This window comes from Mustela putorius, unplaced genomic scaffold (assembly GCF_011764305.1).
Source record: "Mustela putorius furo isolate JIRA1106 unplaced genomic scaffold, ASM1176430v1.1 tig00000095_pilon_pilon_pilon, whole genome shotgun sequence".
Lineage (NCBI taxonomy): Eukaryota > Metazoa > Chordata > Mammalia > Carnivora > Mustelidae > Mustela > Mustela putorius.
Genome location: NW_025421280.1, coordinates 23,541,479 through 23,567,551, shown reverse-complemented (window position 1 = coordinate 23,567,551; position 26,073 = coordinate 23,541,479). Strand labels below are relative to the sequence as shown.

General features: G+C 41.3%; 1 protein-coding gene across 17 annotated transcripts in view; it reads right to left on the bottom strand.

Moving 5' to 3' along the window:
- The window catches only part of MAP4 (microtubule associated protein 4), a 196,743-nt gene that overhangs the window by 41,039 nt on the left and 129,631 nt on the right, over nucleotides 1-26,073 (bottom strand). For 10 of the 17 annotated variants that reach the window (XM_045080502.1, XM_045080496.1, XM_045080491.1 and 7 more), the window contains exons 4-9: nucleotides 23,006-23,128; nucleotides 17,264-17,377; nucleotides 14,426-14,560; nucleotides 12,740-13,855; nucleotides 11,947-12,069; nucleotides 6,592-9,939 (exon numbers count right to left, since the gene is read on the bottom strand). In XM_045080502.1, coding sequence (XP_044936437.1) covers nucleotides 6,592-9,939; nucleotides 11,947-12,069; nucleotides 12,740-13,855; nucleotides 14,426-14,560; nucleotides 17,264-17,377; nucleotides 23,006-23,128 — 4,959 coding nt within the window. The remainder of the gene's footprint in view (nucleotides 1-6,591; nucleotides 9,940-11,946; nucleotides 12,070-12,739; nucleotides 13,856-14,425; nucleotides 14,561-17,263; nucleotides 17,378-23,005; nucleotides 23,129-26,073) is intronic. The other 7 variants (XM_045080521.1, XM_045080519.1, XM_045080515.1 and 4 more) reach the window with 1 other exon arrangement.

Here is a 26,073-nt window from a genome sequence, read left to right as displayed (position 1 = left end):
CCAAAATGTTTGCTACTTCTCAAACATTCCATGCACTTGTACTTCACTATGCCTTTACACAGTCTGTGCCCTAGAATACTTTACTCACCTTTGCTCTAAAAACTTGTAGCTCGTATTAAAGAACTTCTCTCACTAGAGTAAATTATCTGTTTGTGTGTTTATCTCCCCACTCTAGAATCCTTGATGAGTAGAGAATGTGTGATTAACCTATCTTTAGAACGGGGGAATAATGTTACCTGGTGTACGTTGAATGAATGAATGAACTAAATACTAAAAAGTCCTAATCATGTTGAGTGTCCACTATTCACAGAGTAATAGGCAACGTCTGTATGACAATTATATTTCTGTCTAAACTTAAACAAATTGCCATCACTGCTAATCAGTTTAAAAATTAACAATTTCAATTTGCTCATAGCTGAGATAACCTGCTTCAACATCTTAGGTTAAAGTAAGAGGTAAGGGCGGGGGCTCCTGGTGGCTCAGTCAGTTAATTGTCTACCTTCAGCTCTGGTCATGATCCCGGGGTCCTGGGATGGAGCCCCTCACAGGTCTCCTTGCTCAGCAGGGAGTCTGCTTCTCCTTCTGCCTTGCCTGCTGCTCTCCCTGCTTGTGGTCTCTCAGTGTCAAATAAATAAAATCTTTTAAAAAAGCGGGGGGGGGGCAGGTAAGGGAAATAAGAGAAATAGGATAAAGGGTAGACCTCTTTATTGTCTACTTCATATTTTATCTTACTCCTTTTTAAGATTTTCTTAAAATTTTATTTGAGAGAGAGAGAGAGAGCGAGCTAGAGTGAGCACAAGTTGGGTGAAGGGCAGAGGGAGAAGCATAGAGATTCCCTGCAGAGCAGGGAGAGACGGATGTGGGGTTTGATCCTGGGACTCCAGGATCATGAACTGAGCTGAAGGCAGACACTTAACCAACTGAGACACCCAGGCAGACCTATTTTTTAAGGTTTATTTTTTAGTAATCTCTACACCCAACATGGGGCTCAAACTTAGAACCCCCAGATCAAGGGTTTCATGGTCTACCAAACTGAGCTAGGCAGGCACACCTGTCCACTTTTAAAGAAGAAAATATTTCTACATCAAAATTCAGAAGCTACACTGTTTATCATCTGGTTTCTGAATCTCCCAATGCTATTGTCACCTCAGGATAAAAGTGACTGGTAAAGGAGGGTTAAGGGGAAGAACCTCATCTTAAAGTAGAAAAATTAACACTTGCTGGACTCATTTCAAAGAATATTTACATGCACTGGTTCCAATAAGGCAAATGGTAGCCCTGGATTCTTTGAGGTTTGAAAGAGTTTAAGACAGTGCTGAACATCAAAAAATGGTAGCAATTTTTAGTTGTATGACATATAGAATTTCCCATTAAATTTCTCTAATTATAGCTATTTTTTTAAAAAGCCAGAGAATGAGCAGGTAGATGGGAAGAAAGCAGCAAAAAAAGAGATATTACCAAATAGATACTTCTCCAGTTGTAAAATTATAGCAAGTTTTAAGATTACAAATGGTTTTTTCATCTGCTGAGCATATTTTATTTATAAAACTGTTAGGATCTGAGGTTTATAAATTACTTCGAGTTTCATGCCAAGAGAACTTCCTACCATAAACTGACATTCCCAGCTGCTGGAAGAAGGGCTCAGGCAAACTAAAGAAAAAGAAATGAAGCCAGGGAGCGGGGGGAAAGAGGCCAGTTTCTAACTATGGCAAACGGAAGGCCCTGTCTACAGGGACCCATGGTGACTGTCCCACTGTCCCAGGACAACATGCCAAGTGCGCTGTCACTCACAGCTCTACCTGGCTGCCAGGGAAGCAACTGGCGTGAAGCGACAGCACAGACCCGAGTCCAGTAGAGGGTTGTCCTTTCACACCTGCTCTTTCATTCACAAAACACAGTCCCACGGGAAGTCTTTTTCTGACAAAGTGAGCTTAGATTTCCCAATGTATCACAATCCTCCCTGCCTAGAATATACTTCAGAGTATGTGACAAAATCTTCTGCTAAAGTTTCTGTGAACTTGAGAGTAGCATGAAAACATAACAGGAGAGAAAACAGTAAGAGAGCACGTATTTAGCAATATATTTACTTTTCATATTTCCAAAGAGGATAAGACTGGGAAAAGAGAATTCATTTAGGGGAACCTGGGTGACTCAGTTGGTTGAGCGGTGATTTTTTTTTTTTTTTTAAGATTTTATTCATTTGTCAGAGAGAAGCAGGGGAGAGAAGCAGACTCCCCACTGAGCAAGGAACCCATGTGGGACTTGATCCCAAAACGCTGTATTATGAGCTGACTGTAGACGCTTTACCGACTGAGGCACCCAGGCGTCCCGAGTGGCCAATTCTTGATGTTGGCTCAGGTTATGATCTCTGGGTGGTGGGATCAAGCTCTGCATCGGGCTCTGCGCTCTGTTCAGAGTTAGTTTGTCCCTCTCCCTCTGCTCCTTCCCCCCTCCCTCAAAAATTAAATGAAAATTAATTCATTTATAATTTTTAAAATGTCATTAGATGGCATATATGTGTAAAGCTCAAAAGTAGCTGCTAGGCAAAACACATGAATAAATCAAACACAGCCTCTGCCTGGAGAATAAAATGCTAGATGAGCCAAAAGACCTAGATCCCAAACCCAAATTAGCTTCTGATTCAAAATTTATGTCCTCATGATGTGTTTCCATTTCTCTACCTAAAAAAGTACTTACTTAGTGCTTAGATATTAAAATTAAAAAATATGACTGTCAACCTTCATCTGTTTCAAGAACCTAAAACTTCTGGAACATTCCTCTGCAGCAAGAATAAGAAAAGCGCAGGCCTTAGTGTCAGAAAGACTTGGGTTCAAATTCTACCCTCTGATACGATACTATCTGCATGACCTTAATTGTGAGGGTCGCCATTTTCTCATCTGTAAAATGGAGAGAAGACTTCATAGCATAGTTAACTGTGTGTGTGTGTGTGTATGACTACCTACATACCTACCCCCGACATAACTAGGCACATGGTATCCACTCAATAGATGGCACTTGCTATTAATCACTGGCAATCAGGGGGAGGGCAGTTAACACAAACGACCTGGAGTGAAGAACAAAGGAAACGCTGAACAAGGCCAGGTCTAAAACCAGTCATGGATGAAACCTCAGGGCCTACATGACCAAAGGTGCTTGAGTATGAGGGGCCACACTACCTAGTTCCCTATCGCAAATCACTACACTTCCCATTCAACTAAGCTCCATGCCTCAGAGCCCCAGGCTTGCCCAAGGCTCTGTATCTGCACATTCACCTGCTTCCTATACATCTTGGAAGAAGTCTTACTAGAAATCTGCATGGAAGATCCTCTTACTGGAAAATATGCATGAAGAAAACATCAAAACACCAGTGAGGAACGAGGGCATACAAACCTGACCATGTGAGGTTACATTACTGAATGTGGCACAGGACTGTGTGGCTGGATAGAAAACCTCGCCATACAAGACATCACCCCTCCCTAGGATAACTGACTCATTTAATGTGATACAAAGGAAAATGCCAATTGGATTTTTATTTATTTTTTATAAAACTATACAAGTTAATCCTCAATTTTATATGTAGTAATAAATAGACAGAAGAGTCAGGATAACTCTAAAAAGTAGTCATAGGGTGAGGAGTGGGACTAGAACTCTTAGATATAACAATATACTATTAAAGTCACATGGTGCCACTGAAGCCTCAGTGGAAAGACCAATGAGTCAGAAAACAGCAAACAAGCGCCTCAGTGGCTTAGTTGTTAAGCGTCTGCCTTTGGCTTGGGTCGTGAGCCCGGGGTCCTGGGATCGAGCCTCACATCAGGCTCCCTGCTTGCCAGGAAGTCTGCTTCTCCCTCTCCCATTCCCCCTGCTTATGTTCCCTCTCTAGCTGTGTCTCTTTGTCAAATAAATAAATAAAATCCCCCCCAAAAAAAACAAAAGAAAGAAAGAAAGAGAACAGCAAATACATATAGGACTGTAGAGCCTGACCAAGGCAGCACTTTATTTTTTTTTTTTTAAGGCGGCACTTTAACAGGAGACAGATTAGACACATGTTGGGAGATGACCAAGTCACATATCATAACCACACAAACATATACACCAGCCAATTCTACATCGATCAGAGATCCAAACTGTGAAAAGTTAAAAACAGAAGTTATTTTTATAAACTCACAGTAGGGATGGATGGACGCTTAACTGACTGAGCCACCCAGGTGCCCCTAAATGAATTCTCTTTTGTTGGTCTTCTCCTCTTTGGAAATAGGGAAGTAAATATACTGCTAACTAGATGCTCTTTTACAAACTTGGTGAAACACAAGGAAGTCACCAAGTAAGTAAAACACAGAATACATCTACGCCAAGAAATAAATGTTCACCTATAGGACCATCAAACACAACAACAACAACAACAACAACAAATGCACTAGTGGAGAAAGTACAGAAGAGCCAGTATGGGTATTTGCCAAGTGTTGAGTACATCTCTTTTGACAGTGTGGCAATACCCATCAAAATTACCAATCCACAGCCTTCAAACCAGAGAGTCTACTCCAGAGTCCCTTTTTATTACACATTGTACTAGCAAAAGTATGACATTCTGTCTAAACAAGGGCGGTCTATGGACTTTGTTCTAATAAAAGAAAAACTAGGAAACACCTAAATGCCCACTGATAAAGAAGTGGATATATCCACGTGATGAAAATACTATACAGCAATTAAGAATGAGGCCCCCCCCTTCTTTGTACTGATTTGTGAAGACCTTTAAAATAATTGTTAAGTTTACAAAGCAAGGCACACACCAGTACATATGGTAGGTCTCCTCTGTATAAAATACACAAATGTGTGTGTCATTCCTTCTTTATGCATAAACTCTCTGGAAGGATATACAAAAACACTGTTACCACTGGGTGCCTGTGGAGAGGGAAATTTGGATGGGGACTGATAGAGGGAAGCAGACTTACGTTTAAGGGTACACCCTGTCACCATGGGAATGTAGTGATTCAAATTTACTTAAAAAAAAAAAAATTTAACTATTAAAAAAAGTATAGACTGTCCTTAGGGGAAAGGTGTGATGTAATTACAGAGGAAATAGCAACTTCTGCCTGAAATCCACCATTCTCTCCTCAGCCACTCTGCAAGAGCATCTCTAACAACACACACAAATCCTGTTGCTACATTTTTCAGGAAATATGAAGAAAAAAGAAATGGCTAGTGTTCAGAAAATTTACACGTCACCCTCTGCGTCACTGCTCAAACTGAAGAACCAGTTTAAAAAGTAAAAATAAAGAACTGGCTAGAACACTGGAAATCCTAATGAAGGCTGGAAAGCCCTCTCTATGTGACTTCATTTTCTGCCTTGGCAAGAGCGTAGCTAATAGAAGAAAGATCAAAACAGAGAAGATGAGAATGTCTTCTACAGATAACGACCTAGAGTATCCTTTACTCACACAGCACAGTAATCCTCACTGGGCACAAAATTCATGCAAAGACAAGCTTCACCCAAAACAGAAAGTCCCATCATGCAGCATATCCACCATTCCCTGACGAAGCCTGTCCAAAACCCTAAGGCCAATTGGTGTTCTTGGTTGTGTTTTTTGTTTTGTTTTGTTTTGTTTTGAATGTCTGGAGTTAGTAGCTTCATCATGCAAAGTGAGAAACAGCATCATCTGTAGGTGGCAAAACCCAAAAAGCTAAGAAACGGTTTTTGAAGGTTAGGCTCAGGGAAGCCGTGATTAGGTGTGTACTTTTTAGGGAAAAAAAGAAAGAAAACATTTCTAAACCTCGAAGGAATCATTTTTCTCAATCTCATTCCAAGTACCTGACTGAGGAGATCCAAAAGGGCGAAAACAGGAGGAATCCCACATTGGCCAGTGTCAGACTTGTCCGAGGATGCACACTATGTCTCATGGACAAAGACCATGTCCTGAACTCCGCCTGACATGCAACTGTGGCTAATGGCCGTGAACAAACTGGTAGACGATGTGGCTGCATTACAGAGAGATCATTTCCTACTTCTAGAAACACAGAGTCTGTGCCTAGCAATGCCGGCTGGGAACTGGTTACCATTGTCCTCATGCGGGGAAGACTATTTTCATTGACTCTGAAAGCAATTTGGATATTCAGTCCCACCAGCACAAGCTACAAATATATACTGACAAGAAAATAAATCCCACGCATACAGCTAGACCTGAAATGTTTTCTTTCCTCCTGTGAATCCTGACACAAAATAAAGATTAAATCTGGTCGTAAGCTTTACACATAGGAGGCACTTTTTCTTTTTTTTTCCAATTAAGAATAGTGGATGGTGACGGGCCTTCTGCTGAACAATTCATTGTTTGAAATTCAACTTCCCCTAAAACTCAAGGTTCAGTGCTGGGTAAAAAGGCATGCAACGTAGCCACCAACCTCCTCAAGCTGGACACAAGGCATGCCCTTGGCTGCAGAAAACACATAATTAGCAGTTATACATTTTCATGCCGACAAACCAATGATTAAGAAGGACGATTAAAGTCTGGATGGAACCAAAGCACAAGCTCTTTGCCTTCCGGATGCTGACTCAAAAGCCCCAAGCGCACACACGTCCCCATGGCAGGGTCATACCGCCGGACTTCAGTTGTCTGGCTCTCTCTCGTTCCTGGACAGTAGACTTCGGCAAAAGTGGAGTAAGGCCTCGGGACTTGGTAGGTCTCATGTAGCCTTTCAGTGGCTCTGCCACTCTGCTTTTATCTTCCTTGTTGCCTTCTCCTGGTGCCTTCCGCTCAGACTTTTCAGTCATTTTGTCAGGGGCCTCCGAGATCTTATCCTTGGGTTCTGGGAGTTCAGGATCCTTGGGAGGAGGCACTACCAACTTATCTACCGCCGGCGATGGAGTAGCGGCAGCCCTGCCATCTAACAAATCTGACTCAAATTCTGATGTGACCGCGGAAATATATCCGGATTTAGTGATTTCAGAAGCCAGGTTAACTTCTTCCACTTTCTTTTTTTCACTTGTTGGAGGCAAAAGGGCTCTATCTACCTCCTTATTCAAACTGTCTGGGTCCTTGGAATCTCGACTGTCAGCATTTTGGTCCTCAGAGAAACTGGGCTTTTGTGCTTTGTCTCCCAGTAAGTCAGGAATCAGAACTGGAGCAGAACCTTCCTCAGACTCTTTCTTTTTGTTAACTGGGTGTGTTGGAAAATTATTCCTATCTGCACATGCTTCTAGGACTCTGCCCTCACCTTGTAGGCTCTGGTCTTCTACTGGCATTCCAGAAAGGTGTCTCTCTGCAACCTCTGTGGTTTTTTCTATCGAATGCTTAGCTGCAGCCCTGGGCACTGACTCAGAGCCTCCCTTCCCAGATCCTCCATTTATCTCTGCTTCAGTCCTGAGGGGACCAGCAAGCTCACCTTTATTCTTAAGAGTGTTACCTCCCTGGCTGTTAACGGTGTCTACAGCTGCTGTGAGAGTGAGGGCAACCTCTCCTCCTGTGCTTGCAGAAGGTGTGACAGCAGAGGGGGCCTTGGGTCTTTCCTGAGCTGGGACTCCATCTCTGCTGCAGTTATCTACCACTAATAATTTGGACAACTGGGCTGGAGTTGTCTCTTGCCCACTTTCTGCCAAGGGCTTTGGAACAGATTCACCCTCTTTTACTACTTGAGAAGCAGGAGCGGGCAGTCCTTCACGGGCTGCTGACTCCAGAGCCTCTGGAGGGGCTGACTTATTCATCAACCCTGGGAGCATTCTGGGGCAGGTAAATGTGATATTTCTATTTTCGTCCACATAGCCCATTCCTTCAGTTCTGTGGTCCCCAGTGGTTTCCATGGGAACATGTATTTCTGATGCATCTATCGTATTCTCCAGAAGATGCTTCTCGGGAAAACTATTTTTAACCTTTTTACTTTTTCCATCATTGCTCCTTTCATTTGGTTTGTCAGCCACTGCAGCGTGTCCCTTGGCTGCATCTGTCTTATTCTCTGCAGACAGTACTGCAGGGACAAATCCTGCCCCCTGGATTTGGTCTTGGCAGCTCACATCTGTCACCTTGGTAGCTGGTTCAGTAACAGCGGCGTCCTTGACTATGTCTGTCTTGTTCCCACCAAGAGCCCCAAGCTCAAAAGAATTAACCTCCTCGTTCCGCCCCTTCTGTTCACCTACTTCCACTGTGGGAAGAGCTGATGGACATGAGGACAAGGGATCATGATTCAAGGGGGAAGAGAGTTCTAAGTCCTTGTTTGGATGAGGAGTACTCCCAGCATCTCTATCCTTCCCTACAGAAGGTGGGTTGGGGGTTTCTTCCTTGTTCTCCATTCTAGCAGGCTGTGTGGAATAATTATTTTTGAACTTTTTGTTTTTGCCCTCACTACCCCTTTTTTTAGGCTTTTCAGAAATCCAGGGAGCTGCCTCACTACCCATCCAAGGATACGCTCCTTCCTTGCTCTGGTTACTGACACCCCTATCTACAGCTGAGGCCCCCCTTTCTGTTCTAGCGCCAGAAGTCTGAGTCGTGCCTGACTCACTTCCCAAAGGAATCAACATGTGCGAGGCGCTGGGCCCCCTCGCATCACCCGTCTCCACAGCCTCCGTGAGACTCACTGGGGTCCCTGGTTGCTTTGAAGAACCCAGCTCTTCACTCTTCTCCCCAGCAGGCGTTCTTTCGGTTTTAGGGGCTGCCTCACTTGGCCCGAGAACAGCTGGGCCATCCTTCCAGCTGTCTGTAAGAAATGGGGGCTCAGATCTTGCTCTTCCCTTCCCAGAACTGGTTCTCACTTTCCCAGAACCTGCCCTTGCCTTCCTGTTTCTGCCATCCCCTGCTGTTCTCTGAGATGGCGGATTCTCCAGCCCAGGCCTCAACACCTCATCCTGGGACTGCTTGGAAGCCAAAATGCTTGTCTCCTGACCTGGCTTGGGAGGAGCTTCCTTTGTTAGTTCTTTAATCTCTTCAGTTCCTTTAACCTCTTTAGTTCCTTCAGTTCCTGCCTGCTCGTCTTTCTGCAATTTAGTCACTTTACTCTCATCATTCGCTTCTGCTGGACTAATTCCTAATGAGGTACCTGTTGGCAAAGTGGGCACCGGATAAGGTAGTTCTTTTGTGGCTCTGGGTTTTGAAACCCCACCCATGGCCTCTTGGTACAAGACAGGAGAGCAACCCTCTTTGGGCCTGATCTCCAAAGGAATTTCTATTTTGTGTGCAGAAACTTCGGTCTGGGGTCCTTTCAGAACAGACGAACCCATTGTCCGGTTTTCATCCATGGGACTCGTTAGGTGGGGTGCAGGCTCTGGTTTGCCTTCACCTGGCTGTAGCCATTTCTGGTCCTGGCCCAGTGGTATTGCCTTGTTACCACCGACTTTCCCATCTATTCCCATCTTGGGCTGAGAACTTCCTGCAGTTTTCAGGGATTCTTCCAAAGGACACAAAGGCACGTTGAGACTTTCTGAGACAAAGTTTTCTGCTACCAGTTTGGTGGCTCTGGACTCCACTTCACATTCCTTTTTTAAGTTTTCTCTGGATGCCAGTCCATATTCCATGCCCACAGGGGTAGGCAGGCTGGGGAGAACCCCTGATTTCTGTGGGTCTGCTACAAAGGGATGACCTTTACGGTCATCTGCACTGTCATCATCCCAAGGTCCCCCAGGCCGGGGCTGAGAATATCTTTTTTGCTTTGGTTTCTTCTTTTTTTTCTTCATCATCATTGGTGGGCTCTCTATATCCCAGGCCTCCCTGCCAAGATCTCGCTTGGGTTCAAGGAAGTCCAGATGAGTAGTTTTCCTTTGGTTCCCAGGCTCACCATAGGTAGACGGACCAGAGACCCAACCCAATTCAGACAAAGAGCAGGGGCCCAGCCCAGGATCGAGAGTCTTCCGTGGAGAAGAGCCTCCCAGCAGCTCAGGAGGGACCCTGGCAGGCCTGGGCCGAGTGGACCTGCGGTCACTAGGTCTGTACACTTGTTTGCCTTGTGTGGGAGGGGTACCTGTAATACATGAAGTCGGCCAAAATTCCAAAAAAACAAAACAAAACAAAACAAAACTCCTTGTTATTGTTTCTTTAAGAAAAAAAAAAAAAGTCCATTTACTGACTCAGTTAAGTCTGTTTTCACCAACCCACACACTAATTCATTTAGGTTAATAGTTTTTTCCAAAATATTTCTCATCCTTAACTGGGATTAGCAAATTAACAAAGATCATCATCTCAGGTAAAGAAAAAAATTCAAACAGAGTTCTTCTAACTTTCTATAATAAGTAATACCTATCAATCTCATCTGATACTTGTCATTATTTTTAATAGGTATGTAATTCCCAATTTTGCAACAAGATGATGATAAACTCCTATCTCTTTTTGGTGACATTTGTTAATTAACTGAATGCAATATATAGGATTTTGGACAAAATTTATAATTCTAAGAGTCTGTCACCAATATTATACTAATTACTTGTCAGGCTAACCAGATCAATTCTGGGAAACAGACCAGGAGGCCAGACTTGTGCTACTGGGGGGCGGGAGGGAAGGAAGAAGAAAAGAAAAAAAGATACTGAATTAGTATTTTGGCCAAAGAAAAACCCTCCTCATTCCAGAATCAAAGCCTCCTACTTCGAAAAGACAAATGTGTTAGATTTCAATGTTCTGTTCCTAAATGTACTTCCCGAAAGACAGAAAAAATATACATAATGCCCAGTAGGGTAATGAATTAGAACAATTAGGATAACCACCCTTAGAAAAGTTTCAGGAAACCAACTGCACCAACCTCCTACCTCCAAGTCAATGCAGCACGGATTCAAGATCCTGGGAAAAGTCCCACTAAGACCAGCTCTAGGACAGCTCTTGTCACTTCTGACCCAATGAAATGACTTCAGAGAACATTAGAACACTTACATAGTACTGTTTGTTACTGTTTTTACTCTCCAGTGTCCTGCAAACCCTACTCTTGATTTAACATCTCAGGTCAGTTACTGCTTCTCTCAAAAAAGTGCTAGGCTTTAGTACCCCACACATTTATAACATTTAATTTGGCAATTAACCAGTAGCTATCTAGTGCCATCTTTTATACTATTTACTGAATTATTACATAAATCTTTGGTTTCAGAGTTTCTGCCTGGCAACTTTCCTTGCTATCCAGGCTATGGGACAACAAGACAAGGGCAAGGACCAGACTTAAGTATCTATGTGCCTTAGCATGGTGAACTTTGTGCACAATAAGGACTTGATAAATCTTTGATATGTTGTCACTAAAATGATGTTTAAAAAGACTGAACTTTATTTAGCTCCTACCTAGGGCTAGGCAGTATGTAAGCACGAGAGAATCTCAGTGCCATAAGTCAGGGTCCTTGCCCTCAAGTTCATATTCTAATCAGTCACAGAAAAGCAAGCAGAGAATCATTAAGTTGATAAGCTCTGGGTTTACATCAAAAACATGTCATCTTAAAGTTCACTGAATGACTGAACTCCGAGTTAGAAAGCAACTTGGAGCAGTGCCTCTCCAAGCTCAGTGTATTATCAATTATCCGGAGAACCTGTTCAAATGTGTATGAAGGTTTGAGGTAGAATCCAGGACGATGCCTTTCTAACAGACCCCCAAGCAATGCAGATGCTGCTGAGCCACGAAACACACTGTATCTAACAACAGTTTACTAGCAAAGGTTTACAGTACATTTGAACAATAAATTCCTCTTATAGCTGAATAAACAGAGCTACTGGGAAGTTAAGTAACCTGCCCAAGACCACAAAGCATAGAACAGTGAACAGTGGAAGTGAGTTAAAATTTAGATGTCTTGAGCTGAAGTAGCACTAATTTAAAAATACGTAAACAGTGGACTCTCCGCCTAAACAAGACAAAATCTGCCTAAGCAAGAGAATGGACTTCATGAGCAATACTAATTACCACCACAAAACCAGGGACTACGTCCTCCACCACCACCACCACCACCACCCCATTGCTCCTAGTTCAAGTGGTTTCAGAGTCCGCTGTGCTTCCCTCACTTACCCGAGGTCTCGGAAGGAAGTTCAGAAGGTTGACTACTGAATGGTTTCTTTTGCTCTTGTTTCTCTAACACAGAATCGTCATCTGCTGGCAAGGTGGACTTTTGCCCCACAGCTGTGACTGGTTCTAAACGCAACAGTAAAAACCACACAGGTTTTAGAGCAGTGCTATTTCAGCTCTTTTTCTACCTTTCAGAAGCTGGAGGCAGGAACAGTTTTGGAGGAATGAGGGACATTCCTCCAAGGGCAGCAGAGAAAAATAGAGTGGCAGCTGGAAGATGAAGTTGGGAAACTTTGTTTTGTTTTAAAAGGGAAAAATAGTATTTGTAGTTTGGTGAGAATGATTCGAAGGACGGGGGAAAAACTGGTGAGTGGCAAGAAAGGAAAAAATGGCCAGGGCATCCTTAAGTAAGGAAGCAGAAGTGGGATCTAGGAGCAAAATGGGAGATTGGCCTTAATCAGGAGCAGGGACGGTTCACTTCCAGTAGCGGGAGTGAGGCAGAGACTAGGGATACAGCAGACAAGTAGGCAGGTGAGGTGGCCAAAGTCTGTGAACAATCCCTTTTACTGCTGGAATTATCATAAGGAAAATGTATCAGCAGAGAAGGAAGGAGGAAGATGCTGGAAACTGGAGGATGATGAAGGTGAGAAAGATGGTCTAGAAGAGCAGCAAGGTGTATAGACTGGCAAAGTACAGTGTTGTTGTCTTTATTTTATCTGGTACGACGTTTGTCCCCCACCTTTCTGCAGAATACACACTGGGAGACCGAAATACTGTGTAAAACATAAATCCATACCTGGAGACATGACCAAGGTAGATGCAGCTGACTGCCCCTCGTTCTTGAGAGATTTTAACTGCGACTCCTCTGCCTTTTCCCATGTCCCTGCAGCATGCACATCCTTAACTGGAGTCGGTGCCACCTCTGTTTCTGAGAGCAATGTAGCAACCTGGGCTGGACTCACACTGTTGGCCAGAGTCCCCTCTGTCCCAGGGGGTGGAGCCACTTTCGAAGCCAGGGCTAACTCTGTTTCTGGAGGCAGAGGCACATCCTTGACCGGGGTTACTTCTGTTTCTGGGGGTACAGCCACATTCTCGCCCAGAGCCATCTCTGTTTCTGTAGGTGAAAGCACATCCTTGCCCAGGGCCAACTCTGGCTCTGGGGATGGAGCCACATCCTTCACTGGTGCCTTTTCTGCAGCTGGGTGTGGATCCATATCCTTGGCCAGGGCCACCTCTGTTTCTGGGGGCAGTGCCATATCCTCGGTCAAAATTACCTTGGTTTCTGGAGGCAGCACCATGTCCCCAGTCAGGGCCACCTCTGTGTCTGGGGATAAGGCCACCTCCTTGGCTGGGGACATTTCTGTAGATGATACAACATCCTTAGCCAGTGCCACTTCTATTTCTGAGAGAGATACCACACCCTTGGCTGGGGCCATCTCTTTGTCTGTAGGTGGTACCATGCCCTCATCTGGGGACACATCCATTTTTATAGGGCTTACAGGTGGGGCCCTCTCTGTTTCTTTGAATGGTAATACATCCTTGGCTGGGGCTACCTCTGTTTCTGTGGGCAGTACCATGTCCTTGGCTAAAGATACATCAGTTTCTGCAGACAATATAGCACCCTTAACTGGGGCTTCTTCTGTTTCTCTGGGTAGTATCATGTCCTTGACGATATCTGATTTGATAGATGATTCCACGTCCTCAGCCAGTGTCACATCTGATTTGGTGGATGGTTCCAGGTCTTTAGCCAATGCCACCTCTGTTTCTGTGGCTGGCACCATGTCCTTGGCTGGAGATATCTCTGTTTCTCTAGATGGGGCCATGTCAGCAGCCTTCAGTCCCATCATGATTTCCAATGCTTCTGCTGGTGCCCTCTCTTCTGCTGATGTCACTTCTACCTCTTTGGCTAGCTCTATGGGAAATAAGTAGGAAACTTAGGACCCATCATGATGCGCTCATAGCTCTGCATTCAAAACTTACTTTCGGAGAGCACAGGACTATCTAGATTTTGTGACCATAAAACCCTAAATATAAATTAAAAAGCTATCTAATTAATGTACTTGTGCCTACTCCTTGGTAGTCCCAGTACTGAGAAAAACGGGGTATTGAGAGAGTAAAGAGTGGAGGAAGAAAGGAGAAGGAAAGAAAAAAAGCACAGGTTTAAAAACAGCAACAACAACACAGGCACAAAATTATTTTAAGAACAGGAACCTGCGGGACATCCAGAAAAAAACCTCTGAGTCCTAAGTCTGCACTGAATTGAAAAGGGATTTTCTCTGCCTGTGAATTCCAAGTGTTGTTATTTCAACCACACCTTCATTCCTTCAGATGTGGAATCAATAATTAAAGGAATACAAGTATTTGTGTTAGTTCTGGAATTTTTACCTGTACTGCTCTACATGGCTAAAAATTAAGTCTGATGATTTGGATTGACTAAGATACTGGAACCAGTAAGTGATAAAGAGGGGTTCTAGTAACTTACCTGCTGTGGGCTGCTGAGGTTGTGGTACGGCCTCTGGCAAAATGAAGGATTCCGAGTATGGAGGGTTTGGGGCTTCCACAGGCCACCCCTGAGGTACAACAGCTGCAGGAGCAAAGGTGTCACAGGGAAATAGACCTGATATTAAAACACAAACAAACAGATTCTTGAAACTGCTTCAGTAATAGGGAGGAAAAAAGTATTTGATATTTACAATCAGCTCAGGTCATGATCCCAGGATTCCGGGATTGAGCCCCAGCATCAGGCTCCCTGCCGCTCCCCCTGCTCATGCGCACATGTTCTCTCTCTCTATTTTTCTCTAATAAATAAAATCTTTTAAAAAAATTAGCTTTACATATTGCCATAATGACACAGATCTAAAGACCAATGGAAACCAAGGCAAGAAAATTTCAAAGTAAAAACTGTTGCCATTCTTCAGGTTTTGGCAAACTGTTAACTGGCCATCATAGTGCTGTTAGTCAGCATTGATTGGCTACCTTCTACAGTGTATTGTGAAGAGTCCTAATACCAAAGACTGAATGCCAGCCAAATAAATATTATAACTAATACAACATAACATAGAGTAAAAAACTAAGTCTTGATCTTCTCATCTGTAAAATGAGATCAATGTCTCCCTCTGCAACATTACAACAGTTTCGTGAAAATGCTTTATAAATTATTAAGAACTAGACAAATGTTAAAGGATTATTATTATGGTGTACTCTGTCAGACATAATAGGGGATTTAATGTCACATGGTCCCTGACATCAAGAGTGTTACAATTTAGCTAGAGAGGCATGTATCAAATACTGTATAGCATGGACTAAGTACTCCAAGATGACTAGAATGGTCACAAAAGCCTTCAGAAGAGAAGCAAGAGGGCACCTGGGTGGCTCAGTGGGTTAAGCCGCTGCCTTCGGCTCAGGTCATGATCTCAGGGTCCTGGGATCGAGTCCCGTATCGGGCTCTCTGCTCGGCAGAGAGTCTGCTTCCTCCTCTCTCTCTGCCTGCCTCTCTGCCTACTTGTGATCTCTCTCTCTCTCTCTGTCAAATAAATAAATAAATAATCTTTAAAAAAAAAAATAAGAGCAGGAAGAGAGGAGAGAGTAGTCAAGTTCAAGGACGGAGAACACTACACAAAGAAAGATATAAAAATGCCAATAGAACAAGAATGTTTCTGCGAATGTGAAATTAGCTGGAGTCAAGCAGATGTTGCATACCAGAGAGGGAAAATAGGATGAGGACAAACAATGGAAAAAGGATCTAGAAAGCCAGAGAAATTTAGACTTGAAGAGCAAAAAAACAGAGTGTTGTAAGATCTTAATTGAAAATGAGATGATGAATACAGAACAGGGACCTGGTGACCAACACAGCAGGTATATCTGGAATGAATTTAAAAGGGGGCAGCCTAGGTATGAAGTGACAGAAGCTTTATACGGGGGAAGGCCGAGAGAGCATAAAAGAAGAGAAGATGCTGTAAAGAAGTCAATGGGACTAAATGACTCACTAGCTAGTGAGCTGAAAAACATGAGGAGACTACAATGCTCAATGTTTCTCTTTGGATGGCAGATCTCTAGGGGGAAGGCTGTTAAATGGGTTCAGAAGCATAAATGCAACATATGATTAGCCATGATCTTTATAGATACAAAAGTATAAGCATTGTGAAGTGGGACTTATTGATAGGTACTGAAGGAAACCTGAATGTCACCCTCAAAATATGCCTCTTTGACATAAAAAATTATTTTGAACTGAAGGCAATTAGGGAGCAGTAAACCCAGAAAAAGCTCCTCACATTCTGCTTAAAGGCAGGATATAAATTCTCCTCTTCCTGGAGACAGACTCTTACAAGCCCAGAGAGGGCACCGGAGGAAATCTGCAAACAAACCTTACTCCATTAGTGCCCTCCCAAGCATTTTCTTCCCACAGCCTGCCAGTCATGGAAGCCTAAAACTGCTTTCCTTTGTCCTGTCATTTCTTTACACCTCTACTGCTCTTTGTTGAAGATGCTATATAAACCAAAACTCCAAGCTACCGCTTTGAGTCACTTTTCGCCCATACAATAGATGCTGCAGATGTTAACAAACGGTCTGTCTCCTGTGTCTTTTTTTGGAGGCCCAGCTGAAAACCTAAAATGGAAGAAGTAAAGTTTCACCTCCCCCACAGTATCCTGGTCACATTCATGTTAAAAGTTACACAAAACCAGGAATAATGATACTACTAATTGAGAACTAAGATCTGTTTAATATTTACTAAGTACCATGGGGCACCTGGGTGGTTCAGTCCTTAAGCCTCTGCCTTCAGCTTGGGTCATGATCTCAGGGTCCTGGGATCGAGCCTTGCATCAGGCTCCTTGCTTGGCTGGGAGCCTGCTTCTCCCTCTCCCACCCCCCTGCTTCTGTTCCCTCTCTCACTGTCTCTCTCTGTCAAATAAATAAATAAAATGTTTAAAAAATATATCCTTTACTAAGTACCAGATGCTATGAGAAGTGCTTTTACAAAGTTATTTAATTCTCACCACATCTTTAAGGTAGGAACTAGTGCTGGACCCATATTATAGATAAATCAAAATTTAGAGTGGATATAACGTGCCCAAGGTAATGAGCTAGTAAAATATGGAGACAGAATCTGGCCCTATCATATAGTATTCAGGATCCCACGCGAGGAGGGGAGTAGACCCTGAGCACCCCAACTGCTGAACTCTCTCCTGAGACCAGATAGAGCCTTGTTACAGGTAAAGCCAAAAAACATGACTTTGCCTAGTAGTTAACTTCAAAGGTAATGGGTAAAAGGCCATATTAATTGTTGGGAGTTAAGCAATAAATCCAGTTGATGACATCATACCATAACTGTCTTGCAGGGGATCATTTCGTTCTGCAAATCCTGAAGTATTGCTTGTTCCACTGGGGAGAAAGAGAAAATCCTCCAGGCCATCATCATGGTGCATCTTAAAGGGATCTGGAAAAAAGAAGAAATTCAGAACTCATTCTCAGTGAATACAACTGATATTCTAGACTGGGAAATTTGTGGTAGCACTGGTTTTATTCTAGGTACTAGGAAGGGGGACAAGAGTATGTTTATTCCCCGCCCATAACAGAAAACATGCCAGTCCTATAATGAATTCTTCATCAGAGCAAAAAAAAGAATTCTGCTTCTAAGAAGGCCTTCTCTAAATTAGCACTCATCTGAATTACCCTGCGGTCTTAAACAAACACTGATTGCTAGACCCTAAGAATGTGCATTTCTCAGTAGTTCCTTGATAGATAACTAGTGACTCATTCCCTTAAGATGCTTCATTTGTTAGAGGCAAATGCATAAAAACCTAGGCCCTGGAGAACATTCCATGAGAGAGATGAGAACCATTCATTCTCCCTGGTATCGCTTGGTCTGGAGAGGCTGCTGCTTGCTCTGCTTCTCACACTTCCACTGAAGCAAAAGAGAATACCTAAAGCATCAAGGAGAGTAGCTGTTATATGGGTTTGCACACTAGAATCGGAGACTTGCCAACTTGCATGTAAAAATGAATGGTTTCTACCAAGTTCTCTCATTTACTTATTACTTTCTTTCTGGGTGCCTCTAATATTGCAGAGTTTGTGCACTCTAAAACTCAGAGATGCATAAGGTCAAGGCTGAATACATTTAGCAGAGGGATATTTTAGTTCAAGCCAAAGAAGATCTTCACCTGATAAATATTTAAGCTGAGAACTGAAGGACTGAGTGGTTCTCAGTTCTCCTTAGTGATCTCATCTAATCTCATAGTTTAAAATTCTGTCTATAAGTTAGTAACACTCAAATTTGTACTTCCAGCCATCTAGACCTCACTGTGGCACTGGAAATTTGACTGGGAATTTGATTTGACTTTCGTATCAAATTGCCAATTCTTAATGTATAAAATAAAGCTGAAATGTAACATGTTTCCCAAACCAACTCTCATACAATCTTCCCATCTCTAATGGGATTCTGTTTTTTGGTCAAAAACACTGGAGTTGTCCTTGATTTATCTCTTTCATAAGCCATTCCCAATTCATAAGAAAATCCAGCTGATATGACCTTCAAAATGTCCCCTAGAATCTATTTTCCATACCTCCACTGATTAAGGTGTTTTGCAAGGTTGTAGTCAAGGGGACTGGCCAATGCTGTGATCATGAGAAGACTTGACAGGGGCTGGAGAACCTGCCTACACAATGGCTTCCTTACATGGCTATTGATGAGAGACCTCTGTTTCTCCCCTACATGGGCCTCCCCATAGCAGCTGGCTATCCCCAAACTGAGTAAACCAAGAATAACCAAGATGGAAGCCATAGTGTCTTTTATAACCTAATCTTAGAAATGACATAACATTATTTCTGCCATCTATTCTACTGGTCACACAGACCACGCCTGGTATGATATGGGAGGATACTACATACAGGTATGAATATCAGGAGTTGGGGATCACTGGAACCATCTTGGGAGTTGACTACCACACTTGGCTTTCAAGACATTATACTCTTCTGAGTATTCTCCAACCTCAGAACTGGCCATTCCTTTGATGTTACCCTTGCTGGTTCCTCTTCTTCCTGACTTAAGTTTAGTAATCTAAAACTACTCACAAAGAAAATCTCTGGCTAAGATGATTTTGCTGATGAATTCTACCAAACATTTAAAGAAGAATTAAAACTAATTCTTCATTACGTATTCCAGAAAAACCTGAAGCAGGGAGAACACTTCCAAAGTCATTCATTCTCTGGTTGGTATTATCCTAGAACGGTTATTACCCTGGTATTACTCTGATACCAAAACTAGACAAAGACATCATAAGGAAACTACAGATCAGCATCTCTTCTAAATATGGATGCCAAAATCTTCAAAAAATGTTCTGAATGTGCCAGAAAATCACACAAATTATACAATATGACCAAATAGGATTTATCCCATGAACGCAAGATTGGTAACCAATGTAATACATACGTATCAGCAGAATAAGAAATAAAACCACATGATCATTGCAACAGATGCAGAAAAAACACTTGACAAAACCCAACACCCTTTCATGATAAATCAAGTAGTTGACAAATCAGGAACAGGAGGCACTTTCCTTCATCTGACGAACGACATCTACTAAATACCCTCTACTGACACCATACTTAATAGCCACAGACTGGATCCTTCCCCTCTACGGAAAGTAACAAAGAAGGATGTCTGCTCTTACCACTTCCAATTAATCGTTGTACGGAAGGTACTAGCTAGGACAATTAGGCGAGAAAAAGAAATAAAAGGGATCAAGATTGGAAATGAGAAACTAAAGCTACAACTGTAAAAAAGACACATCTTACATGTGAAACTCCTAAGAAATATACTAAACAACTACAAGAACTAATGAATTCAGCAAAGTTGGAAGATACAAGATCAATATATGAAAATCAACTGTGTATCTATAGCCTCCCAATGAACAACCTACAAATGAAATTAAGAAAACAATTCCATTCACAGCATGAAAAAGAATAAAATATTAGGAGTAAATTTTACAAATGGGAGCATAAAAATTTATACTCTGAAAACTAAAAAAATATTGTTGAAAGAAATAAGATATAAATAAATGGAAAAAAATTATATGTTTACGGACTGGAAGACTTAATATTGTAAAGATGGCAAAACTCCTCAATTTGATCTACAGATTCAACGCAGTTCCTATCAGAATCCTAGCTGACTTCTTTAGAGAAACTGAGAAGCAGATTCTAAAATTCATATGGAATCACAAAAGAATCAGTAAATAAATAAACAAAAAACCACCCACAAAGCAGGAACACTCATATTTCCTAACTGCAAAACTTACCACAAAGCTACAGTAATCATGACAGTATAGTACTGGCATTAGAACAGACATACAGATCCAATGGAAAATAATTAAGAGTTGATTAGAAGAAAACAAACTATGTATCTATGGTCAACAGATTTCAGCAAGAATGCCAAGACCATGAAATGGGGAAAGAATAATTTTCAAAAAAATGCACCTGGGACAACTGGATATCAACATGCAAAATAATGAATTTGAATCTCTCTACCTCTTACCCATATATAAAAATCAACGTACAATGATCAAAGACCTCAATATAAGAGCTAAAATTATAAGATTTTTAGAAGAAAACATAAGGATAGGACTCAGATGGGTAGCTCAGATGGTTAAGCATCTGCCTTTGACTCAGGTCATGATCCTGGGGTCCTGAGATCAAGTCCTGCATCAGGCTCCTTCCTCAGGGGCAGCCTGCTTCTCCCTCCCCCGCCACTCTCCCTGCTTCTTCTCTCTAACAAATAAATAAAATCTTAAAAAAAAAAAAAAAAAGAAGAAGAAGAAGAAGAAAGAAAGAAAAAAACACGAGGATAAATGTTCATGACTTCAGATTTGGCAGTAGAGTCTAAGCTATGACACCAAAGCATGAAGCATGAGCAGCAAAAGAAAAACAAGATAAACTGGACTTCCTCAAAATCAGAAACTTTTATGCATTAAAGGACACTACCAAGAAAATTAGAAGACAATCCACAAAATGGGAGAAAATATTTGTAAATCATACATCTGATAAGGGTCCAGTATATAAAAACTCTTCCAGGACAACAAAAAGGACACACCAATTAAAACTGGGACAAAGGATCTGAACACACAGTTCTCTAAGGAAGATATACAAATAGCCAATAAACATGTGAAAAAAATTAAAAGATAATCAACATCATTAGCCAACAGGAAAATGAAAATGAAAATCATAACAAGATACTACTTCAATGCCAACTAGGTTCGGTGTAATTTTTCTAAAGGGAAAACAAGGATTTTCAAGGACGTGGAGGAATTACAAACCTAATCCACTACTGGTGGGACTATAAAATGGTAGAGTTGCTTTGGAGAATACTTGGGCAATTCCTCAAATGATTAAACACTGAGTTATCAAATGATAAGCAATACTCATCTAGGTATAAGCCTAAGGGAAAAAAACCTGCACATGAATGTTTAAAGCAGCATTACTGACAACAGTAAAAAACAAAACAAAACAAAACAAAAACCCACCACTCAAACAACCTATACATTTATCAACTGATGAACAGATAAAGAAGATGTAGTATATCCATACAGAGATTGAGTTCCTCTGAAAGAATGAAGTACTGATCTGTGCCACGAAACACATGATCCTTGAAAACTTGCTGACTGAAAAAGCCTGTCACAAAAGACCACATATGATTTCATTTACCTAAAATGTCCAGAATAGGTAAACTGAGAGAGACGGAAAGTAGATTAGTGCTTAGGGCTGGGGTGGATAAGGAGATAGGGAGTGGTATCTAAAGACTACCGGATTTGTTTCTGAGGTAATAAAAATTGATTCTGGTGACTGGTGTATATATACATGAATATACTAAAAATCCACTGAATTGTGCATTTCATTTTTTAAAAAGATTTTATTTATGAGAGAGAGAGAGAGAGCATGAGTGGGGGGAAAGGAGTGGAGGGAGAGGGTAATGTAGACTCCTGCTGAGCAGGGAGACCGACTGGGGGCTCCATCCCAGGACCCCAAGATCATGACCCTGAGCTGAAGGCAAATGTTTAACCGGTTGGAGCCGCCACACAGGCGCCCCTGAATTGTACATTTTAGTGTGAACTGTATGTTGTGTGAATTATATCTCAATAAAGCTGTTTTTAAAAATTGCCATATCGAAAATAGCCAATAACTGGGAAATTATAGAATATCAAGTACTAGATTTTTTGGAACCAGCTATGAGCAACCTGGTAAGTTAGATGGTATAAAAGAAGTCACTTATGAGTGCAAACCAGAAAACTGAGCTCTCAACCTGGCATGCAGGCACTGATGTTACTCTTCTGAGGTCCTACTGCAATCCAGTTCTGCCACCATTTCCAGCTCGAAGCAACTACATATTATGGTTTTTGTCTCTACAGATTAATTTGGCTTTATAGAAATTAGGTTTGAGTCCTAGTTCTCCTTTCTGTCAAAGAGGATAACAGACACTTGCAGAGCAAGGTAAGAAACACAGAAAATATGTGTAAAAAGGCTCTAGCCCCTTGCCTGATAAACATTCAACAAATGGTGCTACTACTACAGTAAAAATTCCTTTTGGAAGAATTAAGATTCCTTTTTTTAAAAGACTTTATTTATTTATTTATTTATTTGACAGAGAGCACACAAGCAGGGGAGGGGGAGCAGGAGAAGCAGGCTCCCCACTGAGCAAGGAGCCTGATGTGGGGCTTGATCCCAGGACCCTGGGATCATGACCTGAGCTGAAGGCAGTCGTTTTACCAACTGAGCCACCCAGGCGCCCCTGGAAGAACTAAGGTTCTAAAGTACTACTGACTAATCTTCAAAGAATATGAATTTCAGTTAACCTACTCAAAACAGTCTTCAAAAGGGAGGGACCTGGACAAGCATGTGCCTCAGAAAAAGGGGTTGAGAGGAGAAAGGGTCAACTAAATGTTCAGGGTAAAGAGTTGTACTCTGGTTGTGCTTTGCATGCTATATGTAGACTAAAAAGTTTTATCTGAGTGGTGGCTACAAATTTTTCATGATTACATCATCACTCTTGAGCAGTCATAGGCAAGCCTGCACTTACCAGTCTGGGTAGGATTCACCAACTGTTCTGGTTCAAAGCAAAAGTTTGTATTTTCTGGCCAGCTCTGGATGTTCTGATATCCCTGGTAGGCCATCTTCTCTTCAAGAAATGGAGTTGGAGAACCTTTGAATAGAAACACGAAACCAAAGTTACATGGTATTAATGTCTTCTCCTCCACTAGAATGGAGTTTCTACTAGTATCACAGTTAGCAAAATATGACAAAATCATACCCACCTACTGCCTTTCAAGACTTTATTTATTTATTTTTTTCAAATTTTAAGACAGAAAAACATAATCAAAACACTGGAAGCATAGCCTGTTACAAGGTTAAAAACAGTGCAGGATATCTTCTGGTTACAGTATGTGAAAAGGTTAGTGATCTTTACCCACAAAGAACAAGTATACAATTTTATAAAATTGTCAACAGCAATCATTTCAGGTCACCAAAATTTTTTAAAATGTCAGAGCTAAATAAATGGGGAGCTATATACAATGTTCATGAACAGAAGACTCAATATTGTTAAGATGGCAATTCTCAAACTAACAAGAGATTCAAGGCAATTACAATTCAAAGTCCCAGGAGAGGGGGCGCCTGGGTGGCTCAGTGGGTTAAGCTTCTGCCTTTAGCTCGGGGTTATGATCTCAGGGTCCTGGATTGAGCCTTGATCCTGGATTGAGCCTCGGTCCTGAGGTCCTGAATCCAGGCTCTCTGCTCACCGGGGAGCCTGCTTCCCACCCAACCACCCCCACCCGCCTCTCTGCCTGGTGATCTGTCAAACAAATAAACAAAATCTTAAAAAAAAAAAAAAAGTCCCAGGAGAATTTTCTGAAGGTGTCAACAAGCTCATTTCATAATTTATATGGAAAAAAAAAAAAAACCCAAACCAAAGAATAGCCAAAAAAATTCTGAAGAAAAGCACACCGAGGGACTTAAATTACTTGATTTCAAAAGTTATTACACATGTATAACAACCAAGTCAGTGTGGTATGGACGACACATTAGATAAATGGAGCAGAACAGAGTTCAGAAAGAAAACTACGTAAATTGTGGACAACTGGTTTTTAACAGAGGTGCCAAGGTAATTCAATGGAGAAAGGATCATTTTTTTCAACCAATGATACAGAAACAATTGGCCACTTACCTTTCACCATATGTAAAATCTAACTCCAAATAGATTAAGAACCTAAAACTAAAAACTAAAACTAAAAGAAACTAAAAGAACTTGTAGAAGAAAACAGGAGAAAAAAATCTCTGTGACCCTGGACTAGACAAAGACTTCTTAGAAATGTCATCAAAGGCAGCATCCATGTAAGAAAAAAACTGATGAAATGGATATCACTGAAATTTAAAACTTGAAAAAAAATTTAAAACTTCAGCTTTTCAAAGATACCATTAAGAAAATGAAGAGAAGCCCAAGACTGGGAGAAAATATTTGCTAATGACAAATCTAATAAAGGACCTATATGCAGAAGAGATCAAAATCTCTTATAATTATACTTATGATCGACATTGGTTAAGTTTCGTTAGAAACAAGTTCATTTATCACATTAAAAACAGTATTTATAGCTAACTTAAATTATTGGTACATACTGTGTGTTTAAACCTGTGTTTAAACATTTAATATGGGGGAAATAGCTACTTCAGTTTTTTTGTTTATTTTTGTTTATACTTGCAATGAACAACGTGTAAGGTTTTAATCTTATTTCCCTTATATCTTACTTGTTCTGATCATACTTATTAAAATGTTATTCTTTGTTGAGTCTAATAATAAAAAATTAAGACTTGGAAAGAAATCTCTAACAACACAATTATAAGACAAGCAACTCAATTTTAAATGGGCAAAAGATTTCAATAGACCTTTTCATCAAAGAAAATACACAAGTGGGTAATATGCACATGAAAAGAAGCTCATCTTCATTAGTTGTTAGGGAAATGCAAATTGAAATCACAGTGAGATGCCACGTGCACTACAGAACCACTAAATCAAAAAGACTGACAATACCAGGAATTTGTGAGGATTCAGAGAAAAAGGAAATTTCTTTCATTCCTGAAGGGAATGTTAAATGGCACTACTTTAGAAATGAGTTTGATGGTTTCCTTTTCTTTTTTTTAAATGAACACCTTAATTGAGATATAATTTATCCTTTTAAGTATGTGCAGAATCACATACTTAAGTGAGTTTCAGTACATTCGCTGAGTTATACAACCACCACCATCTAACTTGAAAGTATTTTTATGACTCCAAAAATCCTATACCCGTTCCCTTATCCCACCGCCCCCTAACAATTACTAACCTACTTTCTGTTTCTGGATTTGTCTATTCTAGATGTGTCATATAAATGTCATGAGACAATATGTGGCCTTCTATGACTGGCTTATTTCACTTAGCACAGTATTTCCAAGGTTCATCCACGTTGTGGCATTTGTCAGAATTTCATACCTGTGTGCAGCCAAATAACACACCATTGCATGGATATACCACAGTTTATATGTTCATCTATTGACATCTGATTGTTTCCATTTTTGGCTATTTACATAATACTGCTATGAACATTGAATGTATGTTTTTGTGTGGGCATACGTTTCTAATTTTACTGGGTGTATGCCTAACCGAATTTCTAGGTCATACAGCGACTCTTACATCTAACATTTTGAGGATCTTTTGCAAAGAGCTTACCCCATTTTACAATCCCAACCAAGAATGTATGAGTTTCAATTTCTCCACATCGTCACCAAACTTGCTGATCTTTTTTATCTTAGCTACACCAGATGCGGGTGTGAAATGTATCCCACTGTGGTTTTGATTTGCATTTTCCTAACGACTAGTGATGTTCTGCATATTTTCATTGCTTATCAGTCATTTGTGTTTTTTGTTTTGTTTTGTTTTTGTTTTAAAAGAAATGTCTATTCAAGGGGCGCCTCACCGCCTGGGTGGCTCAATGGGTTAAACCTCTGCCTTTGGCTCAGGTCATGATCTCAGGGTCCTGGAATCGAGCCCTGCATGAGGCTCTCTGCTCAGTGGGGAGCCTGCTTCCCCCTCTTTTTCTGCCTGTCTCTCTGCTTACT